General features: G+C 38.2%; 1 protein-coding gene across 2 annotated transcripts in view; it reads right to left on the bottom strand.

Annotated features, from left to right (window-relative positions):
* Positions 1-17673, bottom strand: part of LOC128666888 (cytochrome P450 2G1-like) — a 161720-nt gene that overhangs the window by 106890 nt on the left and 37157 nt on the right. For both annotated transcript variants that reach the window (XM_053721697.1, XM_053721696.1), the window contains exon 2: positions 4842-5004. In XM_053721697.1, the coding sequence (XP_053577672.1) occupies positions 4842-5004 (163 nt within the window). The remainder of the gene's footprint in view (positions 1-4841; positions 5005-17673) is intronic.

Below are 17673 nucleotides of genomic sequence, written 5' to 3' on the forward strand. Positions count from 1 at the left end.
GTCGAAGGCCTTCTCAGCATCTATTGAGAGCACCACTAGCGGTGTGTCTGAGTCATTGGCTTTTATTATGGTTTTTAACATTCTGATGGTGTTGCCTTTGGCCTCCCTGCTTGGGATAAAACCAACCTGGTCAGTATGAATGAATAGGGACAATATTTTGTTTATTCACATCGCTAGTATCTTAGAGTATAGCTTACGTCAACTTTTATTAGAGATATTGGACGATAATTGGTCAGGTGATTTACCAGGTTTTGGAATCTTAGTGATTGTAGCTTCCATGAGAGTCTCTGAGAAGTGGGTATTGTGGTCTATGGATTGGTACATTATGAAGAGGTGTGGACTGAGCTGCTTTTTAAATAGATGAAGGAATTTCGGGGGGAATCTGTCTGAACCTGGGAATTTACCAGAAGGGTGAATTTTTATTGCTTCATGTATTTTTTGTAGAGAAAGTTGTGAGTCAAGAGTGGAGCAGTGTTCTGTGGTTAGTGTTGGGAGAAGGATATGGGAGAGGCAATCTTCAACTAATTTAGTTATGGTCTCTATGTCTAAGGTTGGTCCCTGTGAGGCTGCTATAATGTGCAACCCTTAGTTTGCGTTGTTTGTGTGTGTATTGCATGTATATGCCTCCTGGCGACTTCTGCCTATTCGTTTCTTTGGGGTTTAGGGTGCGGAATTGGTGCTTAAACTGGTTTAGACGCTGTAGATGTCCTTTTGTCTGGTAGGGGGGATGCCAATTTGATTGCAGAACACGCTGATGTCAGCAGGGTCGGTACATTCTATCCGCTATGCATGTCTGGTGGTCTGTAGTGAGACAGTGAAGCCCAATCAATATGGGATCTTGAGGGAGCGGAGATGTGTGGTGATGGTTGCAATTTTTTTCCTTTTTTGCAATTACCTTGCTGAAATGTCCTGTTATATTTGGATCTTCGCCCCCATGTGTGAGAGATTTTGTTGCGCTCTTGCAAAGGTCAATATCTTCTCTCTGTCTCTAAAACTTTTTAAAACAGATCATATCTCTGGGAGGTTGATTATCTCCTGGCTTGGGTGTAATGATCTATGTGCTCTTTCCAGGAGTATTTCAGAGATAACGACTGAATTGGCAATGGCTAGAGATTTGAATAGTCCTTGAAGATGTTCATGTATGTCCTCTCCATTAACAGCTTTGGGTATCCCTCTTATGCAGAGGTTGTTCCTCCATGTCCAGGATCTGTGACTGTTGGTGCATGATTGTCTGAGACATTGTGTTCAAATCTTTGGCAAGCTCTTCACGGTCGTCTTCGAGGGCCTCAACTCAGAAACCTAATTCATTAATTTCTCTTTTTAGATCAGCACATTCTGATTTAATACAGGATTTTAGCTGGTAAATAAACCCTTCCATGGCTGTAAGGTCACTGGTCTGTTGTCAGACTGTGGGTTCGGAGTTGGTGAGGTCAGTATTTGTGATATATCAGGCGAGTCTGATGAGTATTCTTCCTCGCAGTTAGATAAGGCGAGGTAAGTAGGCTTTTTTTGTCTATATTGTTAAAATAGGTGTTAACAGAGCCAGCATTGGCGTTTAGTGACTTGGTTGCTTTATCTGCCTTTGAAGGTCTGCATTGCGCTATGGTGTGTTATAGGTATATAATAGCGTTAATAGCTGCATCTTTAGAACAGTAAATAATTATTTGATAGGTTCAACACAAAGTCTGCAAATGGTAAACGTTTCTTGTATCACTGATAAAAGCTATCTGCAGGCGTTAGTATTTTCTTGTGCTGTATTACCATATTTAGAGTGTCAGAATAAATATAAGATCTTTGACAGTTTGCAGTGCTTGATATTGGCTGTGATAAGAGGAATGTTTGGCCTTATAAGGTATTGTAATCACTTTAGGCCATTTCAGTCATACCGCAATGGAAAAGTAGTGTATTTGAGGTCTTTAATAAAGCGCTAGTTATTTGTGCTGTGTATCATATTGTCCCTTAATTTAACAAGGTGGTCAGTGAGAGCCGTTTCACATCTGTCATTGCTCTGATGTCTGGTGCTGTATTTAATTTTTGGTTGCGGACAAAATTCTTACCGAATCTGTAGCGTGACCGGCGTGTGGGTCTTAATCCAATCTGTGTAAGGCGCCAATGCCTTTTCTTGAATGTGCGGTTGACTGGTCTGCTTACTGGGGGTTTAGTGCCATATTAGTAGCAGTGTTAGGATTGTTGGTGGTGGCAGGGTAGAGAATGCCACAGCTCTCACATTAGGCTAGGGTAGCTGCGTCAGAGGGTATCAGCCATGGCCTAAATTCTCAGAGCTTTCAGTGCTCTACAATGCGTGTAAAACACAGCAATTTGGGCTATGCTGTTTCAGCATGTGTTGGTGCTCAATCACCATGTCAATCCAGCTGGAATGGTAGTCTAGAAGCGAGTTTTAGCCTCTGCCATGTCAGGAGCTTCAGTGTGGTGTGGTCTTAGACGCCCGCACGCTCCGCCCTCTACATTTTGTTTTGCATGTTTCAGTGAATAATAAAATAATTCTTCAAGACTCAGGATATAACTTTACAAAAAGATCTCACATATTATTAACAGCTACAGATTAAAAATAAAAATATAGTGATATCACAAAATCATCAACAATGGGAGGTTATAATAGATTAAAAGGTTACCCCCACTATAATTATAAGACCTGCTGACAAAGGTGAGGCCACTGCAAGTTTGTACTGTCAGTATTACTAGTGTGAGGTTTTACAACTTGGGGACCTGACAGTATATAAAGAATTTGGGCATGACCCTACACAAACCTATAAAAAGGAAATTGATTTTTTATTTACAAGGCAGGATTACCAAATCCAACTAAAGATATATGAAAGTAAATTATACAATCATTCCTCTCATATATAAGTACCAGGGAGTTTCGGCAATAGGTTCACTTACACATCCTATAGCATAACACATTGACCTAGATTACAAATTGTGCGGTACATCTATACCGCTGAAAAATTGTCCTTTTGCGTGCGGATTGGTCAGCTCACCTGTATTAGAAGTTAGTGGTATGGCCACTAGCATTTTATCCTATACCGCAACGATCCATTCCGTACTGAAAAATTGCCGTTGATCGTGGAATATTCAGCTCACCTGTGTTACAGGTTATGCATCAGGCTATTCCGCCAGTAGTTATGGATTTTACAAACCAAAAATGTTTCACAAAACTCATAACAAAAATGTTACAAAGTACACTAACACCCATAAACTACACTTTTAAACCCTAAACCGTCACCCCCCCATCGCAAATGCCTATTAACCTCATATCCGCCTCCCACCCACATTTTGCCAACACTAAATAAACCTATTAACCCCTAAAGTGCCGTCCCCCCTGCATCGCCAGCTATAAATTAAAGTATTAACCCGTAACCGCTGGCCCCCCACATCGCTACTACTAAAATCAACCTATTAACCCCTAAACTGCCGACCCCCACATCCCTACTACTAAAATAAACCTATTAACCCCTAAATCGTCGCCCCCCTGCATCGCAACTTCCTATATTAAACTATTAACCCCTAAACCTAATACCAGCTGACTTTAAATTAAAGTTACGATATAGCTACCCTAAAATAAAAACTTCATGTGAAATTTAAAAAAACTAAGCTTAAACTATAAATAAACCTAACACTCCTACTTTAAAAAAATAAAATATAACAAAAATAAAAAACCTAAATTACGAAATTAAAAAATCCTAACACTATGAAAAAAAAAAAAAAAACCTAACATTACAAAAAAAAAGAAAGTCTAAAATTACGAAAAGTAAAAAAACCTAAGATTAAAAAAAATAATAAACAAAATTATCCAAAATAAAAAAAAAATTAAACTAATCTAATACCCCTATAAAAACAAAAAAGTCACCCAAAATAAAAACACCCCCTAATCTAACACTAAAATACCAATAGCCCTTTAAATGGCCTTTTGTAGGGCATTGCCCTAAGTTTTACAGATCTTTTACACCAAAAAATACTAAGTACCCCCTAACAGTAAAACCCCCCACCTACCCAACCCCCCAAAATAAAATAAAAAATCGAAGCTACCCATTGCCCCTATTTAGCTTTGGTGATGTTGGGGAGCGGTGGTTTAGTGGTTAATAGGTTTATTTACTGTTGGGGATGTCGGGAGGCAGTGGGTTAGGGGTATTTGGACTTGGGGTTTATGTTAGGGTGTTAGGATCATACATAACCTTCTTGTCTCCATAGACATCAATAGGGAATGTGTTATAGCGATCACCATTCCGCAATTGCAGGTGTTTTTTCTAACGCTTTTTCTCCATTGATCTCTATAGGGGGATACGTGCATGAGCACGTCAAGTCAGAACTTCGCTTTTGTGCGGTATGGAGCTTAACGCACCATACGCACAGCAGAAGAAGGGTTTTTTGTAACTTGTAAAGGCAGCACTATGGAAAATGCGGTACTGCTAAAAAAAAAATTAAGGTTTAGCGCACAACTTGTAATCATTATCTAGGTCATTGATCTTTATCTACAGCCGCTGGTACAACAAAAGAGATTGTATATACACAACAGTCAAGAATTCTTATGTGTAATCTGAAAACTGTAGTACACATGGAGTAATAGGATTTATTAGTTATACCTGATCTTGAGAGTTTATACAATATAATTCCCCACAGTGGGGAGAAAAGTTGCGGTGTACACCAAGTTTAACAAAGAATGTTTGATTGGACACTCTACTGAGTTAATTATTAAATGATTGTGGTTTTACCTTACCAAAAGTTATTTTAAATTTAAAAAGAAATACTATTTTAAATATATGTATATTTCCAACAATGTCTACCTATGAGCTATAACCTTAATATTTCCATATTTTACTCACCATATCCCTGTGTAAATTTGTCAATTGTAGGAACTCTTCCACGTATTCCAAATTCTTCTGCATGGTCAACAAGGGCTTCCTTCACTGCCTGATATCCACAAATGCAAACCACAGGCCGTGAGCCAAAGTATAATGTATAGACTGGACCATACTGATCCCAAAGCTGTAACATAGAGCAGAAAGGGATTATGGTAAATATCTAAATATGACTTTATATTTACCCTAAAAATGAAGGTCTGGATTAGAGGAACAGTGCTGTTGTGCATAAGATATATAGCGGTAATAAAGCTCAATTCATATTATGACTATAGCAAGACCATCTGTGTGGTTGTATTTCAAGTTGCAAGTAAAGTTTAATTGATCTTGCAATATTTTCAAAAGACTGTTTCATTAAATCAAATGCAATTGGGGAATTGGAAATTTGTTCTAACGCTAAACTTGTTGTCAGCCAATGCAGCTTTATAGTAAAGGGGTATAATAGAATGCTTGTCTGTGCAAACCACTGACTCTGTGACTTCCACGGAATTAGACACCACAGGACTTGGGTGTTGCAAGTGATCAAAGAGTAACAGGTGTTTGTGTTTGGAGTGCTGGGGAGTTTTTTTATTTTCTTTTGTATATTATGTCACATATTTTTCACAAAATAGATTAGATAAACATATTATACATACATTTCACATATATATTCAGAGACAGATTACAAGTGGAGAGTTATTTAACGCTCTCTCGCTAACGCAACTAGAAGTAAGGTTTTTGCGTAGGTCCGGAAAGGCTCGTATTACAAGTTGAAAATAAAAAGTTTTCGTTCGTGCGCTAAACCAATGCTGACAGAAAGTCAAACTTAGAATATCGCAATCATGTTAACATATTCCCCCATAGAAGTGTTTCTATATCTCAGGAGTAACCTTCAATAATAATATTACATCTCAGGAGTGTCCTCCAGTAATGCGTATTATGATTATGAATATTAATAATTAATAACAATATCAAAATTATTGTCAGTAATATCTCCAATTAATATAGCAGAATCTTGTCAATACACTCCAATAAGATGTTAAATCTCTGTAGTGTACCCCAAAATAACACTATTTGGATATCTATAAATTTGACAATAAAATTATTATTAAATATCAATATTTAATCTCAATTTAAAATATTCCTAAATTCTGACCAGTTAATCGCTATGAACACATTGATTATATTTATTCAGAAAATAATGTATTGATTATGACCAAATATATATGTCTAGTTGTTACAATATTCTATATAAAGCAAGCTATAAAATATTTAGATTAATCAATATTCAATTAATCTTCTGGTACCTCAGTATTATGGACACAATATTTCTATAAATTAACCTTAACTCAAAATTAATCGCTTATTAAATATCACGCATTAAATTTTACTAAAACAATTTATAAATAGCCAGAAAGTTTAACCAATTCAATATATAACATTTTTAACAATGTTTGGACTCGCCTATGGCCAGCTCTTACAATGAAATCTTAGCTTAAAGGGACAGTCAAGTCCAAAAAAAACTTTCTTGATTTAAATAGGGAATGCAATTTTAAACAACTTTCCAATTTACTTTTATCACTAATTTTGCTTTGTTCTTTTCATGGGCTCGATCTGATAAACGGTGCAGGTTTTGGCGGAAGCAACTCGAGCTATCTTATATACGGCGCCATCAGATGCTAAAGTGCCGTAAGTCTGACAAACTAGCGATGTCTAGAAATCTGCGTAAGTACAAATTTCTGGAGTCGCCAGTGACTTACGGCACTGCCGCTGCATAAAAAAAACTGACTAAGTTATAAAATCACCCGTTACTGTCTAACACGCCTTCCAAACATAGCCCGACAAATATACCCCTCTATCCGCAATCCCCCCTCTCACTCCTAATAATAAATATATTAACCCCTAAACCGTCGCTCCCGGACCCCGCCGCCAGCTACATTAACTATATTACCCCATAATATGATCCCCCTACACCGCCGCCAGTTACATTAAATGTTTTACCCCCTAATGTGAGCCCCCTACCCCGCCGCCACCTACATTAACTATATTACCCCCTAATATGATCTCCCTACACTGCTGCCACCTATTTAAACTATATTACCCCCTAATATGATCCCCCTACACCGCCGCCACCTATTTAAACTATATTACCCTCTAATATAATTCCCCTACACCGCCGCCACCTATTTAAACTATATTAACCTCTAATGTGAGCCCCCTACACCGCCGCCACCTATATTAGTGCGTGGCATTGCCCCAAAGTAACCAGCTATATTACCAGCCCTTAAAAGGGCCTTTTGCGGGGCATTGCCCCAAAGTAACCAGCTCTATTACCAGCCCTTAAAAGGGCTTTTTGCGGGGCATTGTCACAAAGTAATCAGTTCTTTTACCTGTTATCTAATCCTCCTACACCAATGCCACCTATATTAAATATATTATCCCCTAATCTAATCCCCCTACACTGCCACCACCTATATTAAATGTATTAACCCCTAATCTGACCCCCCCTACACCGCCACCACCCATATTAACTATATTAACCCTAATTATATTAGGGTTAATATAGTTAATATAGTTATTATATTTATATATATATATATATATATATATATATTTTTTTTTTCTTTTTTTTTCTTTTATAAATTTATTTAGGCCCAGCAAAGTATACAATCATACAGCTCAATATTTGTGCGCCACGAAGATCAGAGAAATGTATATCATAGAACAGAGAGAAAAAAAACAAACAAACAAAAAAAACAATAAGATATCATCCATAATATTATATCAGTGTTTAGAATAAAAATATGCACAAATGGAGGATCTTCAACCTTCTACCCTTGAAAAAAAAAAAATTGTATACAATGCTGGGATTTTATAATTTAGTGCAGAGTAAATTAACAATAATACACTCAAACAAAAATATCCGTGTCTTTTCCCTTAGAAGTATACAACATCTTGGTGCACCATGCAGGGTAAATCAGAAACAGAACAGAACCATATATTATATATCACAAAACATTGAGCAAACAAAGATTAAACAATTAAACAAAAAAAATATATATATATCCCTGTCGAATAAATTAGTTTCAAGTAAGTGCATGAAGAAGGCAAATAACAAAAAAAACTGTATACATACTGCACATTTTCTGTTAACCAAATAGTGGGGAGCTGAAACGGAAAAAAAAAAAAAAAGTAACCTCTCTTCTTATCCTCCACCGCGCGCCTGTGGCCTTAGAACCATCAGTACCAAGATACAGGGAATATTTCCCTTAATATTAGGCCCTCAAAATATTCCGTTTTATGAAACGCTTTAGTGAGGATATATTGGGCGCCATGTATTAAACGGCGGGCGGACAGCTTCTTAACTCGCAAAGCTGTCCGTCCGCCTCCGCTACACACGGGCAGCGGATCAGTTGATCCGCTTGCCCGTATGTATCATTACACACTCATCGGAGTGTGCAATGCCCGCCCCTTCAATCGGGCGACCAATCACGCGACTGAAGGGTCTGTCAATCACCGAGAGCAAGCGTGCTCTCTGTGATTTTGCTTCGCCACCTAAGAGGTGGCGTAGGGTGTAGGAAGCAGCGGTCTAATGACTGCTGCTTCTTACATTGCGGGAAGCAGGCTCGCATATGCAAACCTGCCCCGCAAAGGCTCTGGAGCAGCTTTCGCTGCTTCGTATATGGAGCCCATTGTATGGAGACAGGATATGACTGGATAATTTTTATCCATTTAGTGAAAAAACATTGTATTTGTTTGTTATGTATCTTTGGAATATATTGCTCAAAAATAATCTGTTGTTTCACGGCTTCCATAAATAAACTAAAGGGTGGTCGTTTACTATGTTTCCAGTTTCTTAATATTAAGTTACAGGCAATTAATATAATGGTATTAATCAGGTCATAGTTCTGAGCTTGTACACTTAAAAGGAAGATAATTCTAGGCTCAAAAAAAGAGTACTCAGGACAAAATTTACTTAACCAAAAATTGACCTTCTGCCAAAATTGCCTTACTTTTGGACAATACCAAAAACAGTGAATCAAATCTGCCCCAGCCATAGAACATTTATAGCACAGGCCAGCATTTACCGGGGTCCATAAGGCTAGCCTTCTTGGTGAGATATAAGCATTATTGAGTACTTTTAAATGAGATTCATGCCAGGAGGAATGGATGGGGGCTTCAATCAGCCATTTGATACCTTTCTTGATTTGATCATAATTGATATCTCAGAAATGTTTTGACCAATATAGTACATATCGTTCAAGGTTTAATTGACCTTGTTTTGCCAGTAAGATTTTATATAAGAGTGAGATCGAATGATTTCCTTGTTTATATAAATTAATATAATCTCCAATTTCTTAAAAAAATTCCGACCACTTTCATAACTGTAGTTTCTTATTTATAAAGTAGCTGTAAATAGGCAAAAAAGCTCTTGTTGGGAAGCTTAAATTCGCTAGCAATACTCTCAAAAGTTCTTATGTTAAGCCTCTCGTCAAAGAATTGTATTATCTTTGTAAGCCCTTTATCAGCCCATACCTTGAATGTCCTATAGTGACATCCAGGTAAGAACTCAGGGTTTCCTCTGATCGGTAAAAAGGCAGAAATATGGAAATCGATCTTAAGGCAGTTACAAAGTTGTGGCCAGGCTTTGACCACATTATATAGACTAATGGTCGACTTGATGCTACCTGGAAGCTGTGAGCTGGTACAATGTAAGATTGCTTTGCTTGAAAACGGTTGTATAAGATTCTCTTCTATAGTTATATTAGTTAACACATCAGAAGATTGGAGCCAATCGATCCCATATCGTGCTAAAATAGCAATATTATAGAACTTTATATCTGGAAAAGCTAAGCCACCGAGCTCCTTATGCTTATATAGCTTTTTTATAGCAAGCATCTGCCTCGACTTACTCTAGAGAAACTTAGCGCATTCTTGATTAAAAATGTTAATATCTTTTTCCTTAATAAATAAAGGAAGATTATTCATAACGTACATTATCTGAGGGAACAAGATGGTTTTTATCATCATAACTTTGGCTGAGAGAGAGATTGGAAACAGTGACCAACGCTGCAACTTGGATTTTATGCGTGCAAAAAAGGCGGAAAAATTGAGTTTATACCAGCTGTTCGGATCTTTATGCAATATAATTCCTAGGTATCTAAAACTCTCAACCTCTTTTAAGTTATGTTGCGTCAGACTGTCTTTATTTTTATGGATCCATATAATATCTGATTTTGTGGTGTTCACCCTGTAACCTGAAATTGCATAAAATAGATCTAAAGCTCTAAACGCTATAGGTATATTTTTATGGGTCTGTTTGAAAAGTAAATCGTCAGCATAGAGCGACAAAACACATTTCTGGGCCCCAAAATGTATTCACTCTAGTTCTTGTCTAAGATAAATTGCTAGAGGCTCAATAGCCAGATTAAAAAGAAGAGGAGATAGTGGGCATCCCTGGCGCGTTCCTTTCTCCAATTTAAAGAAAGGTGTTTGGGTATTGTTAACCACTATAGAAGAAATCGGGTAGTTGTATATAGTTTTTATGAACTCTATCAGGTTTCCTGGGAGACCAATCTTTGCTAAGGCCACCTAGAGATGTTCCCATATTATAGAGTCAAAGGCCTTCTCCGCATCAACCACAACCATAGCGAGATCATCTTGGAGTGTTAATTTTTCCTTGTGTAATTTATTCCAAAAGTGTTCTATTATCATATATGTCTTTTGAATATTTTTTGTAGGAGACCTATTACACATAAACCCAGATTGATCCTGGTGAATAACTTCTTGGAGTTATTCCTTAAGTAGATTAGCTATTATAGAGGTTAATAATTTATAGTCTATATTCAGCAAGGAAATAGGTCTATAAGACCCAGGTTCTGTTGGATTTTTATCTTTTTTAGGAATAAGGGTTATGGTTGAAGTGGAGAAGAACCGAGACATTAATTTTCCGCCAGTAAAATATTTTTGAAATAAATTCTAATCAGCCAATAGAATTACAGTAGCTCTTATTCTATTGGCTATTCAAATCAGCCAATAGAATTAAAGTAGCTCACATCCGATTGGCTGAATTGAATTTGAAGGCTCAAATCAGCCAATAGGAATTCAAGGGACGCCATTTTTAATTGCGTACCTTGAATTCCTATTCAGTGTACGGCGGCGATCGTTTGAAGAGGATCCTCCACGCTCCAGCTCCGGTCTTCAGTTCCAGCGTCGCCGATCTTCAGTTCCAGCATCGCCAGTTTTCAGTTCCAGATGGACAGTCTTCAGCTCCGCGGTCATCGGTCTTCAACTCCTCCACTCCGCACCGGCTGGATCCTGGAAGAAGAAGAGGTCGCCGCGTGGAAGAAGACTTCTCCGCCTGGAACAGGACCTTCTCCGCCGGTCTTCAGGACAGGTAAGGAGCACTTGGGGGTTAGACTTAGGTTTTTTTAAGGGGGGATTGGGTGGGTTAGAGTAGGGGTATGTGGGTGGTGGGTTGTAATGGGGGTGTTTTTTCTTTTTTTTAAAGGTAAAAGAGCTGATTACTTTGGGGCAATGCCCCACAAAAGGCCCTTTTAAGGGCTGGTAATAGAGCTGGTTACTTTGGGGCAATGCCCCGCAAAAGGCCCTTTTAAGGGCTAGTAATAGAGCTGGTTACTTTGGGGCAATGCCACGCAAAAAGCCCTTTTCAGGGCTATTTGTAATTTAGTTTAGGGTAGGGACACTTTAGTATTTTAGGGGGTAATACATTTATTATAGGTGGTGGCGGTGTAGGGGGATTAGATTAGGGGTTAATACATTTATTATAGGTGGCGGCGGTGTAGAGGGATTAGATTAGGGGTTAATGCATTTAATATAGGTGGTGGTGGTGTAGGGGGATTAGATTAGGGGTTAAAACATTTAATATAGGTGGCGGCGGTGTAGGGGGATTAAAATAGGGGTTAATACATTTAGTATAGGTGGCGGCGGTGTAGGGGGATTTGATTAGGGGTAAATACATTTAATATAGGTGGCGGCGGTGTAGGGGGATTAGATTTGGGGGTAATATAGTTAAAATAGTTGGCGGCGGGGTAGGAGGCTCACATTAGGGGGTAATAATTTTAATATAGATGGCGGCAGTGTAGGGGGATTACATTAGGGATTAATAATTTTAATGTAGGTGGGGGCAGTGTAGGGGGATCACATTAGGGGGTTAGACATTTAATGTAGGTGGCGGCAAGGGTCCAGGAGCGGCGGTTTAGGGGTTAAACACTTTATTAGGGATGCGGCGGGGGATCGCGGTTGACAGGCAGACAGATATTGCGCATGAGTTAGATGTTAGGTTTTATCTTGCAGCCAGTTTAGGGAGCTAAGGGGCTCCAATACTCAGCGTAAGGCTTACTACGCCTGCAATTTGTGGCGAGGTGAAAATGGAGTAAGATTTCACTATCTCAGTCATTATGCTGTATATTTGATACCAAACTGCGCTGATTTGGTATACCTGTCTATGGGCCAAAAAACTACGGCTAAAGGCAGAAATATACGAGCATAACTTCTATGTTACGCCGTATATAGGATACCAAACCAGCTTAATATCTGGTGTTGCCGGCTTTTGCCGGCGATGATTTATATTGGATCGCGGCCCATATTCTTAGTTGAAAGCTATTTCTAGGAGGTTCATATGCTAATTTCTTAGACCTTGAAGACTGCCTCTAATCTGAATGCATTAGTTCATGTGTTTCATATAGATAATATTGAGGTCATGCACGTGAAGTTACCCTGGAGTGAGCACTGATTGGCTAAAATGCAAGTCTATCAAAAGAACTGAGATAAGGGCACAGTTTGCAGAGTCTTAGATACAAGGTAATCACAGAGGTAAAAAGTGTATTTCTATAACAGTGTTGGTTATGCAAAACTGGGGAATGGGTAATAAAGGGATTATCTTTCTTTTTAAACAACAAAAATTCTGGTGTTGAATGTCCCTTCAACTCCCACAATCTAATGTGATTTCCAGGGAAATATAATTCACTATTTTAAACCAAGATAATCTAATGTACTTCAATTAAACAGCCAGAGATTTAGATATTATATTATCAATTCAACATCTATCAAGTAATATAGTATTTAATAATTCCATTTTAGTCACAACAACTAGTGTAATTTCTTAGATATATCACAGTAAATAAAATGAATTTGTAAATATTAATTCCTGACCCTTTTCTCAATAATAATTGACTTAGCGCTAGTATATTTAATATATGAAATACACTGGTCTATTTAGTACTAGGTTGCAACTATAAAGTACCCTTTTTAAATACCAGCTTCAATTAAACTACAGCAATAAAGAATATCTTTGATTTAAAACATTAAAATATAAAAACATTTAATGGCCTATACATTACCAGATACCAATATGAGAGTTCAATATCCCAGATTTTTCTTATGGTCATACGTGAAAAAAATTCCACTATTTTTCAAGAGTAACAGGTTACAGAGTTATCTCTCTTGCCCAAAGAGAGTTTTCCAGCCAGGGTTCAGAGACTTTCCAAAAAGTAGGTCCAAACGGTGTGTGTCTCTGTTAAACAAAGTCTCTCTTTTGCATAGTGTAGAAGTTTATATCAGTGATAAACTCCTCCTTCATTCTCCAATAATTTCAATAGAATCTGGGTACGCCCTTAGCCCTTATTGGTTAATGGGAAATTCCTCTCCTGACAACCAAATACCTTTTGGCTGCAGTTCTTGAAACGGACACCGAGGGCAACAGTAATAGGAATGTAGTTTCATTTGTCAAAGATATTAACTGCTTAAAAAAATATATATATATATTTTTATAGAAATTTACATTTAATACATCTATAATTTCCCAATTTTAATAAACTATTTGGGCATATGATGTGGGCTATCTAATTTAACTGAGCGCGTATTTTCAAGACCAAATATGGGTATAATTTTATAATATATATTTCCTACCTATTTTATATTATATATAAAGGGGCCTATTTATCAAGCTCCGTATGGAGCTTGATGTCCCGTGTTTCTGGCGAGCCTTCAGGCTCGCCAAAAACACAAGTTATGAAGCAACAGTCTGCTATAGACTGCTGCTCCATAAACTGTCCACCTGCTCTGAGGAGGTGGACAGACATAATGGGAAATCAACCCAATGTCATATGATTGGGTTGATTGACACCCCCTGCTAGCGGCCATTTGGCCTCAAATCTGCAGGGTGCGGCGTTGCACCAGCAGTTCACAAGAACTGTTTGTGCAATACTGAATACGGAGAGCGTAATATATATATTGATCAGCAATTACTATATTAACTCATTTGAAAACTATATAGACAATTTGTTTAAACTTTAAATCTTCAAAGTCAAAATATTTTCTCCTGTGCTATATCCCATACAGACGGCAGTCTGGGGGTTTGTATGTTTAACCAAGCATGCACCAATTAACTCTTAGGTGATAAATATTTAAATTTGCTGTCCATCCTGAAATTTCTCCCACACTGCAGACTTCTAGTCTGAGGTCCACAGAGGGCATCCTGATCTAGGCAATGCCTTTGAAGATCCCCATCTTCACTATCTAAACAAATGTCTGCTTTGAACTCTCATACATCAGGTTTGTGAGAAGTGTATCTTAATCAGTAAGGGGGGTCTGTGTCACTCACCTCAGTCATTTACAAATGGTCAAAGTATTTTTATATCAAAACAGCTTCATATATAGGGGAAATATTAGTCAATATGATGTCTATGCAAATAGCTTACAATGATATCTCACCTTTTAAATGACAGAAGTCAATGGAAAGAAAAAAACCTGCACAAACCGATTGCATAATTTTATGTGCGCTAATCAAAATATTTCACATTTCAATGTGTTTCACATAACAAAATATGTTCTATTTATTCATAAATAAATATTTCTACATATATCTGATGTGTTTTTGTACATTGTATGTATATATATATATATATATATATATATATATATATATATATATATATATATACATACAGGGAGTGCAGAATTATTAGGCAAGTTGTATTTTTGAGGATTAATTTTATTATTGAATAACAACCATGTTCTCAATGAACCCAAAAATCTCATTAATATCAAAGCTGAATAGTTTTGCAAGTAGTTTTTAGTTTGTTTTTAGTTATAGCTATTTTAGGGGGATATCTGTGTGTGCAGGTGACTATTACTGTGCATAATTATTAGGCAACTTAACAAAAAACAAATATATACCCATTTCAATTATTTATTTTTACCAGTGAAACCAATATAACATCTCAACATTCACAAATATACATTTCTGACATTCAAAAACAAAACAAAAACAAATCAGTGACCAATATAGCCACCTTTCTTTGCAAGGACACTCAAAAGCCTGCCATCCATGGATTCTGTCAGTGTTTTGATCTGTTCACCATCAACATTGCGTGCAGCAGCAACCACAGCCTCCCAGACACTGTTCAGAGAGGTGTACTGTTTTCCCTCCTTGTAAATCTCACATTTGATGATGGACCACAGGTTCTCAATGGGGTTCAGATCAGGTGAACAAGGAGGCCATGTCATTAGATTTTCTTCTTTTATACCCTTTCTTGCCAGCTACGCTGTGGAGTACTTGGACGCGTGTGATGGAGCATTGTCCTGCATGAAAATCATGTTTTTCTTGAAGGATGCAGACTTCTTCCTGTACCACTGCATGAAGAAGGTGTCTTCCAGAAACTGGCAGTAGGACTGGGAGTTGAGCTTGACTCCATCCTCAACCCGAAAAGGCCCCACAAGCTCATCTTTGATGATACCAGCCCAAACCAGTACTCCACCTCCACCTTGCTGGCGTCTGAGTCGGACTGGAGCTCTCTGCCCTTTACCAATCCTGCCACGGGCCCATCCATCTGGCCCATCAAGACTCACTCTCATTTCATCAGTCCATAAAACCTTAGAAAAATCAGTCTTGAGATATTTCTTGGCCCAGTCTTATCGTTTCAGCTTGTGTGTCTTGTTCAGTGGTGGTCGTCTTTCAGCCTTTCTTACCTTGGCCATGTCTCTGAGTATTGCACACCTTGTGCTTTTGGGCACTCCAGTGATGTTGCAGCTCTGAATTATGGCCAAACTTGTGGCAAGTGGCATCTTGGCAGCTGCACGCTTGACTTTTCTCAGTTCATGGGCAGTTATTTTGCGCCTTGGTTTTTCCACACGCTTCTTGCGACCCTGTTGACTATTTTGAATGAAACGCTTGATTGTTCGATGACCACGCTTCAGAAGCTTTGCAATTTTAAGAGTGCTGCATCCCTCTGCAAGATATCTCACTATTTTTTACTTTTCTGAGCCTGTCAAGTCCTTCTTTTGACCCATTTTGCCAAAGGAAAGGAAGTTGCCTAATAATTATGCACACCTGATATAGGGTGTTGATGTCATTAGACCACACCCCTTCTCATTACAGAGATGCACATCACTTAATATGCTTAATTGGTAGCAGGCTTTCAAGCCTATACAGCTTGGAGTAAGACAACATGCATAAAGAGGATGATGTGGTCAAAATACTCATTTGCCTAATAATTCTGCACACAGTGTATATATATATATATATAGGGAGTGCAGAATTATTAGGCAAGTTGTATTTTTGAGGATTAATTTTATTATTGAACAACAACCATGTTCTCAATGAACCCAAAAAACTCATTAATATCAAAGCTGAATAGTTTTGGAAGTAGTTTTTAGTTTGTTTTTAGTTATAGCTATTTTAGGGGGATATCTGTGTGTGCAGGTGACTATTACTGTGCATAATTATTAGGCAACTTAACAAAAAACAAATATATACCCATTTCAATTATTTATTTTTACCAGTGAAACCAATATAACATCTCAACATTCACAAATATACATTTCTGACATTGAAAAACAAAACAAAAACAAATCAGTGACCAATATAGCCACCTTTCTTTGCAAGGACACTCAAAAGCCTGCCATCCATGGATTCTGTCAGTGTTTTGATCTGTTCACCATCAACATTGCATGCAGCAGCAACCACAGCCTCCCAGACACTGTTCAGAGAGGTGTACTGTTTTCCCTCTTTGTAAATCTCACATTTGATGATGGACCACAGGTTCTCAATGGGGTTCAGATCAGGTGAACAAGGAGGCCATGTCATTAGATTTTCTTCTTTTATACCCTTTCTTGCCAGCCACGCTGTAGAGTACTTGGACGCGTGTGATGGAGCATTGTCCTGCATGAAAATCATGTTTTTCTTGAAGGATGCAGACTTCTTCCTGTACCACTGCTTGAAGAAGGTGTCTTCCAGAAACTGGCAGTAGGACTGGGAGTTGAGCTTGACTCCATCCTCAACCCGAAAAGGCCCCACAAGCTCATCTTTGATGATACCAGCCCAAACCAGTACTCCACCTCCACCTTGCTGGCGTCTGAGTCGGACTGGAGCTCTTTGCCCTTTACCAATCCAGCCACGGGCCCATCCATCTGGCCCATCAAGACTCACTCTCATTTCATCAGTCCATAAAACCTTAGAAAAATCAATCTTGAGATATTTCTTGGCCCAGTCTTGACGTTTCAGATTGTGTGTCTTGTTCAGTGGTGGTCGTCTTTCAGCCTTTCTTACCTTGGCCATGTCTCTGAGTATTGCACACCTTGTGCTTTTGGGCACTCCAGTGATGTTGCAGCTCTGAAATATGGCCAAACTGGTGGCAAGTGGCATCTTGGCAGCTGCACGCTTGACTTTTCTCAGTTCATGGGCAGTTATTTTGCGCCTTGGTTTTTCCACACGCTGCTTGCGACCCTGTTGACTATTTTGAATGAAACGCTTGATTGTTCGATGATCACACTTCAGAAGCTTTGCAATTTTAAG

This window comes from Bombina bombina, chromosome 7 (genome assembly GCF_027579735.1).
Source record: "Bombina bombina isolate aBomBom1 chromosome 7, aBomBom1.pri, whole genome shotgun sequence".
Classification (NCBI taxonomy): Eukaryota; Metazoa; Chordata; class Amphibia; order Anura; family Bombinatoridae; genus Bombina; species Bombina bombina.